Below are 15071 nucleotides of genomic sequence, written 5' to 3'. Positions count from 1 at the left end.
GTTGTGTGTCTGTGGTCTAGTTTGTGGAGGAAGCCCTCTGACAGATCAGCCCAGTGCAGCAGGGAACAGGCCAGGCCCCCAGCCCTGCTCTGCACCCCCCCCCCCCCCCCCCCCCCTCCTGGCTGTGGTTTTGACCCGTCAGCCCAGCGGTTGATTTGAGGGAGAGGTGAAGAGCAATGGCAGCCCCTTTGTTAGCATACAAAGCACAACAGACAGCCTCATCAACCAATGGGTCTGCCTCTGGTGGGTCGGCTACGGACCAGAGAACAAGTATTTGGTACCCTTACTTAAAAGGTACAATCCGTAATCTATGAAGAACAGCAAAGTGACCTTATCATTTGATAAATTCTACAAGCCAAACGGATTCAGAGGAGAACCTCCAAACAATGTCTGGCTTGACAAATGGGCTGGTGGAGTAAACAAATTTACCAGCCCTTTATATTTATTTATGTATCTGCTTTTAGCTTCTGTGCCCCCGACGAGTGGAATATTTAGCAATGCACTAAAAAAAACTCAATAATTTAGAATCCATTGGTAATTTAAAATGTATAATAGCCAATGGTTTGTAGTTGTTTTCATTCAGTCTGTAGTTGTTTTAATGCATTTAAATTGTTTAATTGATTGACTTTCCTTTTTGTTTTTCTTATTTATTTATGTGCTGCACTTCTCAACGTAATCGTAAATGAGAGCTTACTCTCAATGCTCTTTCGAGATTAAATACAATTTGTATGAATGAAATCCTAATGTGAACATGATCAATTATAAGCCTGGGACTTAAAGCCTCTTTGTGATGAGTCCAGTCACCACCCTGAAGCTTTATTTAAAGAAACCAGTTAACAAAACACGCTGCATGTTCTCATAGAGTCGATACACCATACCATACAATGCGATATACAGGTAGCATTACTTTTAGTGAACTACAGAAGTAGCCATTCTACAAGTCCCCCCCCCCCCCCCCCCCCCCCCCGCCACCCGACTCTGCAAATACACTGCATTAGAACTGAAGGATTATCCAAACAGTTCCTATTTGGGGTGGAGCAACAGAGTGCAGGAATTATTGCAGCAGCCATGTTGGAAGTTGGACTTGGATGTATACATCTGTATCTGTTCGTGTAACTTTGAGTACATTTGGATAAGAGGGTTGATACATCTATGTGTACATACAGTAGTTACATTCACATGGCAGTGATACGCAGTTAACAAAAACACCAATACAAATATTACTCATAACGGTGGTCGTCCAAGTGCTACATTAGTATGTTCAGTCCGTCTCGGTCTTGAACCATCTGAGAACTTAAAATGTTCCATAACCTGTTCATGATGCCTTCACCATAAAGACTCCTCAGAGTAGTTCACAGCCCACAGACCCTGTGGTGTTGCGTCAAAGACACGCAGCATCTTCTTTTTTTCCACTTAAGAGTCAAATCGATACCTAAAAAGTGAGCAACTCGTCTCCGATCCCAAAGCCGCGGCCAGACCCCTGTCTCCCCACCGTCGCCTGAGCGGCTCGTCTCCGATCCCAAAGCCCCGACCAGACCCCCCCCCATCCCCTGCTCATCCTGTGGACAGTGTCCTTTCACAGTCCTCTCCTTATAGCCAAGTGGCCTTGGTGAGACGCCCGGTCCTCCTAGGGGTGCGGCAGTAACGCAGTGCCTGGTTTCGGGGCCTTCTCTGTGGGCTACGTGTCCTGTCAGGGTCTGGGGGGGCTGGTAGTCAGGCCTCCTCGGCCGTGGCATCTATGCCCGCGTAGGTGAAGTTCTCGAAGAGCGCCATGTTCACGTAGGCCTGTCGGATGGAGGGGGAGATTCATGTTTTAAATTTTTTTAACCATAATGATTAAACACACAAAGTCAAATTTGTAGTGGAACTGTTACAATTTTGGCATAGCTGGATGAAAAAGTTGAATTTTTATATTTCTTTGTATTATTATTGTGTTGCTGATCTTACATGATGGTTGTCTCTTTTTATGGTAATTATTCTGCACCATCACAATAATTTGATGGTGATATGTTCATGTATTAAATGTCCTATAGATAACATTCAGTCACTAGATGTCGCACTAGAGCATCAGCATGTCATTTATCAAATATTGGTGCATTCCATGTGGAGAAATGGGAAGTAGGGAGGTGATACATGCACACAACTAATTCATTTTGGACCATTTGAATATTTTTAAATGAATCAATATTTTTTTGGGGGGGAAGCAATACTTTTATTCCACACCTTTCTAAAAACTATGTGGATGTTTTATTATTATTTTTAAATGATTACATAAAACAGTCTAATCTATAGCTGTGAGGTTTTGCCCGCTGCTCACCACCTTTTCTCTGTTTCTTAAGCCTATACTGTTTATTTTCCCTTCTCACTCACTCTCTCTAGCCCCCACCCTCTCGTTCTTTACTCTCGTTTACTCTCAGTGGCCACACCTGGACTTTTATCAATTGCCTCTCGCACCTGTGGTGGCAGGCTAATTAGTTCCCCTGTGGGCTTTAAATACCAGGGCTCTTCCCCTCGTTTCGGCGTGGGGTCGTGTTGTATACTTGCCGAGTCATATTCTCTAAACATCTAGACTCTTTCGGGAGATCCTCTGTCTGCCTATGCTGTTCCATTCTCCGGCATCGAGATGTTTGCTCCAGCCTTCGCCAGCTGTCGCTGTTGCCTGTGGGGGAGACTGGTCTGCGCTCCCTGTACTTCCACGGGAGGCACCCCAGCGTTCCACTGCAGACCCCCGCGCAGCTGTTCGTCCTGACGCACATCCAGACCAGCGCAGACGCTCTCCAGTCCTCAGCGCGCAACGCGCATCTTCCAAGGACGCTCGAGCTTGGCACGCTCTCCAGACCAGCGCGCAACGCGCATCTTCCAGACCCTCGAGCTTGGCACGCTCTCCAGACCTCAGCGCGCAGACGCGCATCTACCAGACCTTCGAGATTGGCACGCTCTCCCGACCAGCGCGCAGACGCGCATCTCCTAGACCTTCGAGCTTGGCACGCTCTCCCGACCAGCGCGCAGACGCGCATCTCCTAGACCTTCGAGCTTGGCACGCTCTCCCGACCAGCGCGCAGACGCGCATCTCCTAGACCTTCGAGCTTGGCACGCTCTCCCGACCAGCGCGCAGACGCGCATCTCCTAGACCTTCGAGCTTGGCACGCTCTCCCGACCAGCGCGCAGACGCGCATCTCCTAGACCTTCGAGCTTGGCACGCTCTCCCGACCAGCGCGCAGACGCGCATCTCCTAGACCTTCGAGCTTGGCACGCTCTCCAGACCTCAGCGCGCAGACGCGCATCTACCAGACCTTCGAGCTTGGCACGCTCTCCAGACCAGCGCAGACGCGCATCTTCCAGACCTTCGAGCTTGGCACGCTCTCCAGACCTCAGCGCGCCGACGCGCATCTTCCAGACCTTCGTGCTTGGCACACTCCTCCACGCAGACGCACCAGATGCGTCTCTCGGTTCCGACGTGCACACCAAGGTGTGGCGCGCCACTCTGTTCCTCGGCTCCGACAGCGGCTACCCGGTTGACGACACCCTCGCCACCGCCGCTGTTCCAGCACTCTGTTCCTCGGCTCCGACAGTCGGCTACCGGTGACGACACCCTCGCCACCGCCGCTGTTCCAGCACCACTCTGTTCTCGGCTCGGACAGCCAGCTACCCGGTGGCGACACCCTCGCCGCCGCTGCTGTTCCTGCACCATTACGCATACGCCTGGGTGAGTTTTGATTGTTAAGTCACTCATCCAGCGTGTTGCCTCCTGGGTGAGTTTTGATTGTTAAGTCACTCACCCAGCGTTGTGCCTCCTGGGTGAGTTTGACTGTTAAGTCACTCACCCAGCGTAATGCCTGTTTTGTTCTCTCGTGGATATTATACCCTCGCCACCGCCGCCTGTTCCAGCACCACTCTGTTCTCGGCTCGGACAGCCAGCTACCCGGTGGCGACACCCTCGCCGCCGCTGCTGTTCCTGCACCATTACGCATACGTCTGGGTGAGTTTTGACTGTCTAGATCATCTCCGTTTTCGTGTGTTTCTAACACTGAAGAATTACCACCTTTTAATCTGACAGTCACTCACCCAGCGTTGTGCCTCTGTTTGTTTCACTTGGATATTATTTTGGACGTTACATCTCCCACTGTGTGTTTGTTCACACCAAAGATAGTATTCTCTTTGTATTTGTTTTGGTACTTTGCTCTCGTGTATTTTTCACGAAGATAGTTTTACTTTGTTTAACTTTGGTATTTGGACTGGTCACCTCTCCTGCATCTGCTCTGTTTTTCCCCTTTGTACATTAACCCTCTCCTCTCTCCCTCTCGGCCGCCGTTACCCACCTCGGAGATCTGCCGAGAGTTCTGCAGAGCGGCCCAGGTTTTCCCACCAGTCCTCCCAGTCCTCCCTGTCCCCAGCCCGCCTCCGCGGGCCTCTGTCCCTAGTTTCTCCCCTCTCTAGTCCTCTGTCCCTAGTCCTCTATCCCTAGCTCTCCTAGTCCCTAGTCCTCTATCCCTAGCTCTCCTAGTCCCTAGTCCTCTGTCCCTAGTTCTCCTTGTCCCTAGTTCTCCTAGTCTCTAGTTCCTCTGTTTCCTTTAAACCTTCCCCTAGCGTTCCTTTAATGTTCCCCTAGCGTTCCTTTAACCTTCCCTTAGTGTTCCCCTTTCCTGCCCGCCTCTTAAAGGCACCTTTCCTTCCCCTCATATTATATTCCTGTATTTGTGATTCTCCCTTAAAGGGACAGTGCCCTTTTTCCCTGTTTTTCCCTGTTGTTCAATAAATATCTGTTTCTTGGCAAACCATCATACCTGTCTTGTGTTGTGCGATTGGGGTCGGTTACAAACCATAACAGTACGACCCCACCTAATCGACGACCCCAGCCAGCACAGACGGTGTATGTTGAGTTTGCCTTTTTTTTCTTGTTCCCTCTAGCCCCCCCCTAGCTTCCTTGTTGGCCTGTTAGCTCCCCTGTTAGCTTGTTGGTCTCCCCGGTTAGCTCCCCTGTTAGCCTGTTGACTCCCCCATTTGCTTCCCTGTTAGCCCTGTTTAGCTTCCCTGTTTAGCTCCCCTCTTAGCCCTGTTTGACCCCCCTGTAGCTAGCCATGCCCTGGCGGCTAACCCAGTCCCTCAGCAGAGCCCCTGTCTGCTAGCTTTGCCCCGGCTGCTAGCACAGCCTCTATGTTTATGCAGCCCTTGCTGCTGGCATGGGCCCTGTAGCTAGCCATGCCCTGGCGGCTAACCCAGTTTCCCTCTGCATGGTCCCAGTCTGCTAGCTTGGCCCCGGCTGTTAGCACAGCCTCTATGTTATTGCGGCCTTGCAGCTGACATAGGCCCTGTAGCTAGCCAGGCCCAAGCAGCTAACCCGGTCCCTCTGCATGGCCTCCACTTTTTTGTGTAGTTTCCCCACTGCTAGGACTGCCTTTTCAGCTAGCAAGGTCAGTTTATCTCACACAGCTAGGACTGTCCTTCCAGCTAGCTTGTTCTCTCATGCTGGTCCAGCCCTGTCTGCCAGCCTAGCTCCGGCAGGTAGCGCAGCCTCTATGTTAATGTAGCAGTACAGCTAGCATAGGCCCTGTAGCTATCAGTGCCTTGGCAGCTACCCTTTCCCTCTGCTAGCCTAGCTCGGCAGCTAGCGCAGCCTCTATGTTAATGTAGCAGTATAGCTAGCATAGGCCCTGTAGCTATCAGTGCCCTGGCAGCTACCCTTTCCCTCTGCTAGCCTAGCTCCGGCAGCTTGCGCAGCCTCTATGTTGATGTAGCAGTACAGCTAGCATAGGCCCTGTAGCTATCAGTGCCCTGGCAGCTAACCTTCCCTCTGCTAGCCCCCTTCCCGGTGCTCCTCTTGGTTACCCCTCAGCTCCTCTAGTTGCCCCTCAGCTCCTCTGGTTGCCCCTTAGCTACCCTGCTTGCCCCTCTTCTCCTCTAGTTACCCCTCAGCTCCTCTAGTTACCCCTCGGCGACCCTGTCTCTTTTGCTAGCCCCACTCTTGTGGTGGCTTCCCCTGCTGGCTTGGCCAGTGCCTTTGTTTTTGTCTTGTTTTGCCCCCTGCCACTCTGCCTGTATTTGTTTTGGGTCGCCAGGTGGCTCCCGTTGAGGGGGGGGTACTGTGAGGTTTTGCCCGCTGCTCACCACCTTTTCTCTGTTTCTTAAGCCTATACTGTTTATTTTCCCTTCTCACTCACTCTCTCTAGCCCCCACCCTCTCGTTCTTTACTCTCGTTTACTCTCAGTGGCCACACCTGGACTTTTATCAATTGCCTCTCGCACCTGTGGTGGCAGGCTAATTAGTTCCCCTGTGGGCTTTAAATACCAGGGCTCTTCCCCTCGTTTCGGCGTGGGGTCGTGTTGTATACTTGCCGAGTCATATTCTCTAAACATCTAGACTCTTTCGGGAGATCCTCTGTCTGCCTATGCTGTTCCATTCTCCGGCGTCGAGATGTTTGCTCCAGCCTTCGCCAGCTGTCGCTGTTGCCTGTGGGGGAGACTGGTCTGCGCTCCCTGTACTTCCACGGGAGGCACCCCAGCGTTCCACTGCAGACCCCCGCGCAGCTGTTCGTCCTGACGCACATCCAGACCAGCGCAGACGCTCTCCAGTCCTCAGCGCGCAACGCGCATCTTCCAAGGACGCTCGAGCTTGGCACGCTCTCCAGACCAGCGCGCAATGCGCATCTTCCAAGAACCCTCGAGCTTGGCACGCTCTCCAGACCAGCGCGCAACGCGCATCTTCTAGACCTTCGTGCTTGGCACGCTCCTCCGTACCAGCGCGCAGACGCACATCATCCAGACCTCCGAGCTTGGCACGCTCCTCCGTACCAGCGCGCAGACGCACATCTTCCAGACCCTCGAGCTTGGCACGCTCTCCAGACCTCAGCGCGCAGACGCGCATCTACCAGACCTTCGAGCTTGGCACGCTCTCCCGACCAGCGCGCAGACGCGCATCTCCTAGACCTTCGAGCTTGGCACGCTCTCCCGACCAGCGCGCAGACGCGCATCTCCTAGACCTTCGAGCTTGGCACGCTCTCCCGACCAGCGCGCAGACGCGCATCTCCTAGACCTTCGAGCTTGGCACGCTCTCCCGACCAGCGCGCAGACGCGCATCTCCTAGACCTTCGAGCTTGGCACGCTCTCCCGACCAGCGCGCAGACGCGCATCTCCTAGACCTTCGAGCTTGGCACGCTCTCCCGACCAGCGCGCAGACGCGCATCTCCTAGACCTTCGAGCTTGGCACGCTCTCCAGACCTCAGCGCGCAGACGCGCATCTACCAGACCTTCGAGCTTGGCACGCTCTCCAGACCAGCGCAGACGCGCATCTTCCAGACCTTCGAGCTTGGCACGCTCTCCAGACCTCAGCGCGCCGACGCGCATCTTCCAGACCTTCGTGCTTGGCACACTCCTCCACGCAGACGCACCAGATGCGTCTCTCGGTTCCGACGTGCACACCAAGGTGTGGCGCGCCACTCTGTTCCTCGGCTCCGACAGCGGCTACCCGGTTGACGACACCCTCGCCACCGCCGCTGTTCCAGCACTCTGTTCCTCGGCTCCGACAGTCGGCTACCGGTGACGACACCCTCGCCACCGCCGCTGTTCCAGCACCACTCTGTTCTCGGCTCGGACAGCCAGCTACCCGGTGGCGACACCCTCGCCGCCGCTGCTGTTCCTGCACCATTACGCATACGCCTGGGTGAGTTTTGATTGTTAAGTCACTCATCCAGCGTGTTGCCTCCTGGGTGAGTTTTGATTGTTAAGTCACTCACCCAGCGTTGTGCCTCCTGGGTGAGTTTGACTGTTAAGTCACTCACCCAGCGTAATGCCTGTTTTGTTCTCTCGTGGATATTATACCCTCGCCACCGCCGCCTGTTCCAGCACCACTCTGTTCTCGGCTCGGACAGCCAGCTACCCGGTGGCGACACCCTCGCCGCCGCTGCTGTTCCTGCACCATTACGCATACGTCTGGGTGAGTTTTGACTGTCTAGATCATCTCCGTTTTCGTGTGTTTCTAACACTGAAGAATTACCACCTTTTAATCTGACAGTCACTCACCCAGCGTTGTGCCTCTGTTTGTTTCACTTGGATATTATTTTGGACGTTACATCTCCCACTGTGTGTTTGTTCACACCAAAGATAGTATTCTCTTTGTATTTGTTTTGGTACTTTGCTCTCGTGTATTTTTCACGAAGATAGTTTTACTTTGTTTAACTTTGGTATTTGGACTGGTCACCTCTCCTGCATCTGCTCTGTTTTTCCCCTTTGTACATTAACCCTCTCCTCTCTCCCTCTCGGCCGCCGTTACCCACCTCGGAGATCTGCCGAGAGTTCTGCAGAGCGGCCCAGGTTTTCCCACCAGTCCTCCCAGTCCTCCCTGTCCCCAGCCCGCCTCCGCGGGCCTCTGTCCCTAGTTTCTCCCCTCTCTAGTCCTCTGTCCCTAGTCCTCTATCCCTAGCTCTCCTAGTCCCTAGTCCTCTATCCCTAGCTCTCCTAGTCCCTAGTCCTCTGTCCCTAGTTCTCCTTGTCCCTAGTTCTCCTAGTCTCTAGTTCCTCTGTTTCCTTTAAACCTTCCCCTAGCGTTCCTTTAATGTTCCCCTAGCGTTCCTTTAACCTTCCCTTAGTGTTCCCCTTTCCTGCCCGCCTCTTAAAGGCACCTTTCCTTCCCCTCATATTATATTCCTGTATTTGTGATTCTCCCTTAAAGGGACAGTGCCCTTTTTCCCTGTTTTTCCCTGTTGTTCAATAAATATCTGTTTCTTGGCAAACCATCATACCTGTCTTGTGTTGTGCGATTGGGGTCGGTTACAAACCATAACAATAGCACCTATAACAATATATATTGTTAATTGTTATTACCTCTCCCTCCACGTTAAAAACCTGTAGATGCTGTGAATCATAGTGCGCTGTGTTTTATCACTGGAGATACATTTCTCACTCACTCACCAACCACCAGTGTTTTATATGAAAAAGTGGGGTGGCCTTCTTTAACTAAGAGAAGGGACTTACGTTGCATTTTATTTATTTATAAGGCTCTACTTATGAAACGTCCCTATTATCTCTGCTCTTTGATTGCTTTTAAATACAGCACATGCTACTAGGTCACAGGATTACGTAGCTTTAGATACACCACATTTAAAAGCTGAGCTTGGTGAAACTGGTTTTAAATATCATACCGCGCACAAGGAATGAAGTACAGAAAACCCTGAAATTGGAGCATTTCATTCCGTTGAAAGATATTAAACGTTTTGAACACCAACTTTTTAGATATTGATTGTAATTGTTTTCTTTGATTTATTTGTTCTACTGGTTGTTGGACTTGTTTGGTATATGTCTGAACTGTACTCATCTGTCCAATGTCTATTGTTAACATGTCTGTCTTGAAAGAGAGATCTTGATCTCAATGAGACAAACCATGGACAAATACAAATAAATAAAGAAATAATGTGAAAATATTAAATATTTGTGTTAAAAATTAGCGAGAAGTATTGGTATACTGGGCAAGACTAGATATATCCTGAATCAGAAAACTCTCTATATTATACATTGTATTGCACACTCATTATACCATATCTCTCATATTGTTGGGGAAATACTTATAAAAGCAACTTACAAAAGATGCTCTCAGCCCACGATCAAATCTCATGATTGATTGACTAATTTAAAATGTTATTATAACTTGACAGACTGTGTTCTCATAGTGATTCCTTCACGTCAACGCTACAGGCCTCCTTGGAATTAATTAAAATAAACATGACAATATTTGTACGATAAGTAATTACGCATTTGATGTCGGAAAAATAAATAATATGGATTCATCTGATCACAGGGCAGCTGGATTAACCATATCTGAACCAGCTATTTTGGACAAATGTATAATTACTTTAATTACTCAGATATTCAAACATAATTATGCAATTATTGTGAAATGATTGAAAATAATAATTATTTAATGCCTTCTGTGGAATTTGTATTTCTTATTTGTTACACATCTGTTTTAATGATTAATTATATACATTTGAAAGAATGCAGGTCAACATGCAATGTATCCCATTGATTGGTATACAATGGGACAGACCTTTGTTTGATTGATTGATTGATTGATTGATTGATTGATTGATTGAAAACTTTATTAACAGATTGCAGAATGGGTACAGTACAGTAGAGCTCAATTACATAAGGGGGTGCAGACCAGAGAAAGAATTTCATCTGGTTTACATCAGGGTCCCCCATTTTCACTTCATCATAACATATATGACACACACGACACAGATAGACAGTACTGCTACATCTATACATTTATGACATACCAGATTTGTATATGATGCCAATACAAATCTAGTTTTGATGGCACGCAAGCACGATTACGAAACCTAGCCGCATTTCTCGGAGACGCTCTCTGATTGGCACTGACTGACGCTAGGTTTCGTAATCACGCGGCTCGCAAGACTCGCAAAGCACTTCCGCCATTCCATTTGCACACAGCTGCGTCACTAGTTGCCTTATAAGGAGCTCTGGAGGCGGTGTTTTGTATGCAAATGACCTGAACGGGAACGCGCTTTCGAGTTTAAGACAGAATGCCATTCTCCAAGCAGATATCAGATCATATCATTTGTGCGACCTTTTCAGCCACTTAAGACATATTACCAGCACGTTCAGGACTCAGAGTGAACTTGTCATTGATTATGTCTCATTGGTTCCAAGATAAGTCTTCCAGAATATATCTTTGAAAAAATTTCGGGAATGAGACCCAGTGTTTATAATTTAGAGGGACATTAGCTTAAAACAACCTACTGTACAACTCTTTAAAGCATGTGCATTGCAGTTTGTGGGGTATCACTGGAATGGTCTGGGTGTGAGTATAAAATTAAGCAATAATATCAGCAGCTATAAACAAGCACTTATAGACACATAATATAAGAGAGAGGAGCTTGAGCAGTAATGTGACTGCCTAATATATATTTTTTCTCATTTGGATATTTGTATATATAAAAAACTGTACTTTTATAAAATCTTTCATTATTTCATATGATTTTTATTTGTATTATATTATAATGTAAAATATTGTAAGGAAGGGGCAGGGCTTGATACGTAATTTTTCTTTTTTTAAACATTTTTAATCTCGAACACTTATTGAACTATATTATGGAAATAGTTTTTGACTATTTACCTTTTAGTTTTTTTAAACTTGTTTTATGTTTCGAGACAAATACAAAATCGAATCAAAATCCTATTGATAGCACCTTTAGATTATTTTTTATGTTTACATATTATTTTACATTACACACCATTGCATTGTTTGTATAATTGTCTTGGACACCTTGGATGTATGACACTTTAATAAAAAGAATCAATCGATAGATCAATCAATCAATCTGAAAATTATCTGAATCCTTGGCAGCTGATCTCACTGGATGCATTTAAAGTACTGTAAGATGTTTTGATTGATTTATAGCGCTCCTGTATGAACCCTGAAGTTGATTATGAATATTGATAGGGATGTTTGATATTTTGTGATTCTTTAATTTTTTTTTTTTTTTTTTATTGTAAATTGTTATATGTTTTTATTTCTGCAACCCTGTTCATTGTGCTGCTGCCTATCTTGACCAATCAATCAATCAATCAATCTATTAGTGAGTCATAAGTAATACTTCAATATTACATGAATACCTTTCTGGCTTCCTGCATTCTGTTGAGCTGAACAGAAACCTGAGAGAAGGGTGGTCTCTCATAGGGCCGGTCTCTCCAGCATTGCCTCATCATCTCATAGCTACAGTTGGAGAGAGACAAGCATTCATGAACCCAGGGAACTGGCAAAACAACAACAACACGTAAATATACTAGAAGTTAATATAGTTTATTGTATAAGGGCTTATAGGCCTTTTCTAACTTGATCACATAAACATTGTAAAGTCCAAGCATCTTCCCTGTTGCAGTTTGCTAATATCAATAGCTGCAGGAAATACAGATGTTCCCCTACTGCAGCACAGTCTCACTTCATTATGTAAATACAGATGTTACCCTACTGCAGCACAGTCTCACTTCATTATGTAAATACAGATGTTCCCCTACTGCAGCACAGTCGCACTTCATTATGTAAATAAAGTAGGCCTACTTATCCACCACAGGAAAAAGGTACTGTATGTTATGTTATAGCCATAAGTAATTATTGACATATTTATGAAAATGTACAATGTGTACGTAATACAAATAAGTAATACATTGATGTATTTATGAACATTTACAACATACGTACAAGTACATATATTACATATTCAACATTAACCACACTATTACCTTAAACCAGGGGTGTCAAACTCATTAGATAAGGGGCCGCACACTGTCCAATTTGATCTCAAGTGGGCCAGACCAGTAAAATCATAGCATAATAACCCATTGACATTGGTCCTCATTCTCGAACGTGTTCCTAAGTGCCTTTGTAAATATCTTGGAACAGATTTCGTACCAACACATTTACAGAAATCCTCCTCCGGATTCCTGAACGTGTGAAACGCTCTTCGTAAGTGGGCAGAATGTTCGCAGCTGTGCTCCGCTGAATTGAATACGTCACTCATTCTTATGGCAGCGCGTGCCCGTACCCCTGAATTTGCATACAGACACGCCCAGCCAGCTCCTTATAAGGTCAGGGCCGTGTGCAAAAGTGAGAGGGTCTGCTGTGTTGATCCTCCATTCAACAGGTAGCGCAGAACCGATTTGCGACTGATCACAATTCGATTAGATTAAAATGTATTGTCATAATTTATACAGCACAAGTACAATACAACATCCAAGTGCAAATATAATAGTAAAGTGCAATAGTAACATACAATGCACAGGTGATGGAACTGGTAAAATGCTTCATTTGGGATAAATAGTTGGTGATTGCGTTCAAGTCGATTCTACAGACATCATCAGAATTAAATAATTATAATGATAATAAATATGACAATTACGTTTTGCATTTATAGTCATGACAATAGTCAATGAGGAATCTGAGCATTACACACACACAAACACACACGTGTGATGCTCCGTATGTACAGTATCTTCACTAAGACGCCTGCCTCACCTGCTGCATCTTAACTCATTCAGCGCCAATCACAGAAAAAGTCGGGTTAACTCGCCATGCGTTGAGCGCCAATCATGAGAAATCTCGGGTTTTAATTGTTATTTCTTTTATTAGCTATATCCATTTATTTTTCATCCATCCAGCCTGATGTTATCATTGGGAATGGGTCTGAGCTCGCAACGGGCAAATACCGCTGCCTACGCCTTCCAGCCGGTATTGCACATCATTGAAATCCCTCCCCCTTGGGCTGTGCAGTTTCCTACTAAACTATAACTAACGTTATGACACAGAGTTTGGGGAGACTCGGAGCAGCGTGGATTATGCCTTTCGGACATATAACGTTGGATCAATAAACGCGATCAATATTTGGAATGGCGATCAGAAATTGGATTACTTTTTTTGCAGGACATCAAAGACCAGGTAAGGACTCTATGTTACAAATCCTGGGTTAATCCGATGTTTCTTTCGCCACCATCGGAGCGTGTGTGTGTGTGTGTGTGTGTTTCTGCTGTTGGCTGCAGGCAAAGCACTGAGAAGCGATTTTTCAACCCCCGCTTCTGTTCGTGCATGATGACACATATAATACCGATAATCTAGTGTTATTTTCAGAACGATTCATAAATCAAGCGACAAATGGCACAATTTCTAAGGAAATACATTGAAGCGCTGTTTGCTCGAGTTTCTTGAGATTAGACAGAATGCTCTGGAAATATACTCTTATTCACCACGGTATAAAACGAAAATGTACGGATGAAAAAACAATCTGTTTTGTGCATGTTGACTGGAAGCAACTCACTGACAATCGACGGGTGTATTAGATCCATAGCTATAATATTTCAAATTATTTTAAGCACTCGCAAGTTTAGCTTTCTCCCCATTGACTTACAGCGATGGCATTCTAGACCTATATCACGCATCTTGCTGTGGCGCTGATTGAGTTAATAACCCAATCGTGCGATATAGTGGAATAGACTAAGAATAGATTAACGAATTCCATATAAATCTATAGTTCATTAACGATGCAGCAGCTGATACTGTACAGACACACACACGTGTGCTCCATAGTGCGACAGCGTTTTGCGACTCCAAATGATAATAATAATCTTTTATATAATCTCCCAAAATGAGATTAGATTAGACTAAAATGTATTGTCATCATACAGCACAAGTACAATACAACGGAAATAAGTTTGGCATCCAACCAGATTGCAAATTTAAGTACAATAGTAACATACAATCAAGCCGTTTCTACACTGGCTCTTAGAAGTGCGCAAGCAATGTAATAAATAAATAAAACCAACAATAAATAATATCATAATAACAAGACGGTACATGGAATATTAATAGTCTATTCCACTATAGCTATATCCGCGGCGATCGGGTTTAGTTCTTATTTATTTATTTAAAGGTTGAAATACAGTGCTAACTGCGTTGCCATCATCATTGCGTCCAGGCCCGGACTGGCCATCGGGAGCACCGGGAGTTTTCCCGGTGGCCTGACCTGAAAAAAAAAAAAAAAGAAAAAAAAGATATTATAATTTTTTTTTTTAATAATTATAAATTTTTTTTGCCAGGCCATTGTTTCTAGTTGTGGCGGCGGCGCGGCGCGATAATTAGATAACCTAGGTGGGTGGGGAACAACCAGGATTTCACTGTCTGCGACAGAGTTGGAGAACTATCTGACTCTCTCCCTCGGATCACACACACACAATGGAGCCGTGCTGCCGCTTGTGATTGGTGGAGGCGGGACCAGGCGATACAACTGATTGACAGTGGAGGCGGCGAATGGAATGGCAGATGGCACTCTGCAGAATACTGTAACAGCCAGGCAGTGAGCCAGGTAGTTTTGTAATAATGAAAGGTCTGTTATTTAATGTTTGTGTAAGGGCTATTTTAACTGTTGATGGGTAGTGCATCAGTAAAGTGAATATGGTATTGTGCTCTTGCTCTGTTTGAATAGGTGGAGAGAGTGGTTAACTGTATTATAATAGTAAATAGACAAATATGTTGTGCTCTTGCTTTTTTCTTTTTGAAGGTGGAGAGAG

The 15071-nt window shown here is 46.4% G+C and overlaps 1 protein-coding gene across 2 annotated transcripts in view; it reads right to left on the bottom strand.

Moving 5' to 3' along the window:
* Positions 1–979: 979 nt before the first annotated feature.
* The window catches only part of tie1 (tyrosine kinase with immunoglobulin-like and EGF-like domains 1), a 68376-nt gene continuing 54284 nt past the window's right edge, over positions 980–15071 (bottom strand). For both annotated transcript variants that reach the window (XM_084310246.1, XM_084310247.1), the window contains 2 exons: positions 11628–11727; positions 980–1785 (listed from right to left, as the gene is read on the bottom strand). In XM_084310246.1, coding sequence (XP_084166372.1) covers positions 1714–1785; positions 11628–11727 — 172 coding nt within the window. In that variant the 3' untranslated portion in view covers positions 980–1713. The remainder of the gene's footprint in view (positions 1786–11627; positions 11728–15071) is intronic.

The sequence above is a fragment of the Notolepis coatsorum genome (genome assembly GCF_963971535.1).
Source record: "Notolepis coatsorum genome assembly, chromosome: 3".
NCBI classification, from domain to species: Eukaryota; Metazoa; Chordata; class Actinopteri; order Aulopiformes; family Paralepididae; genus Notolepis; species Notolepis coatsorum.
This window is presented reverse-complemented; position numbering and strand designations above follow the sequence as displayed.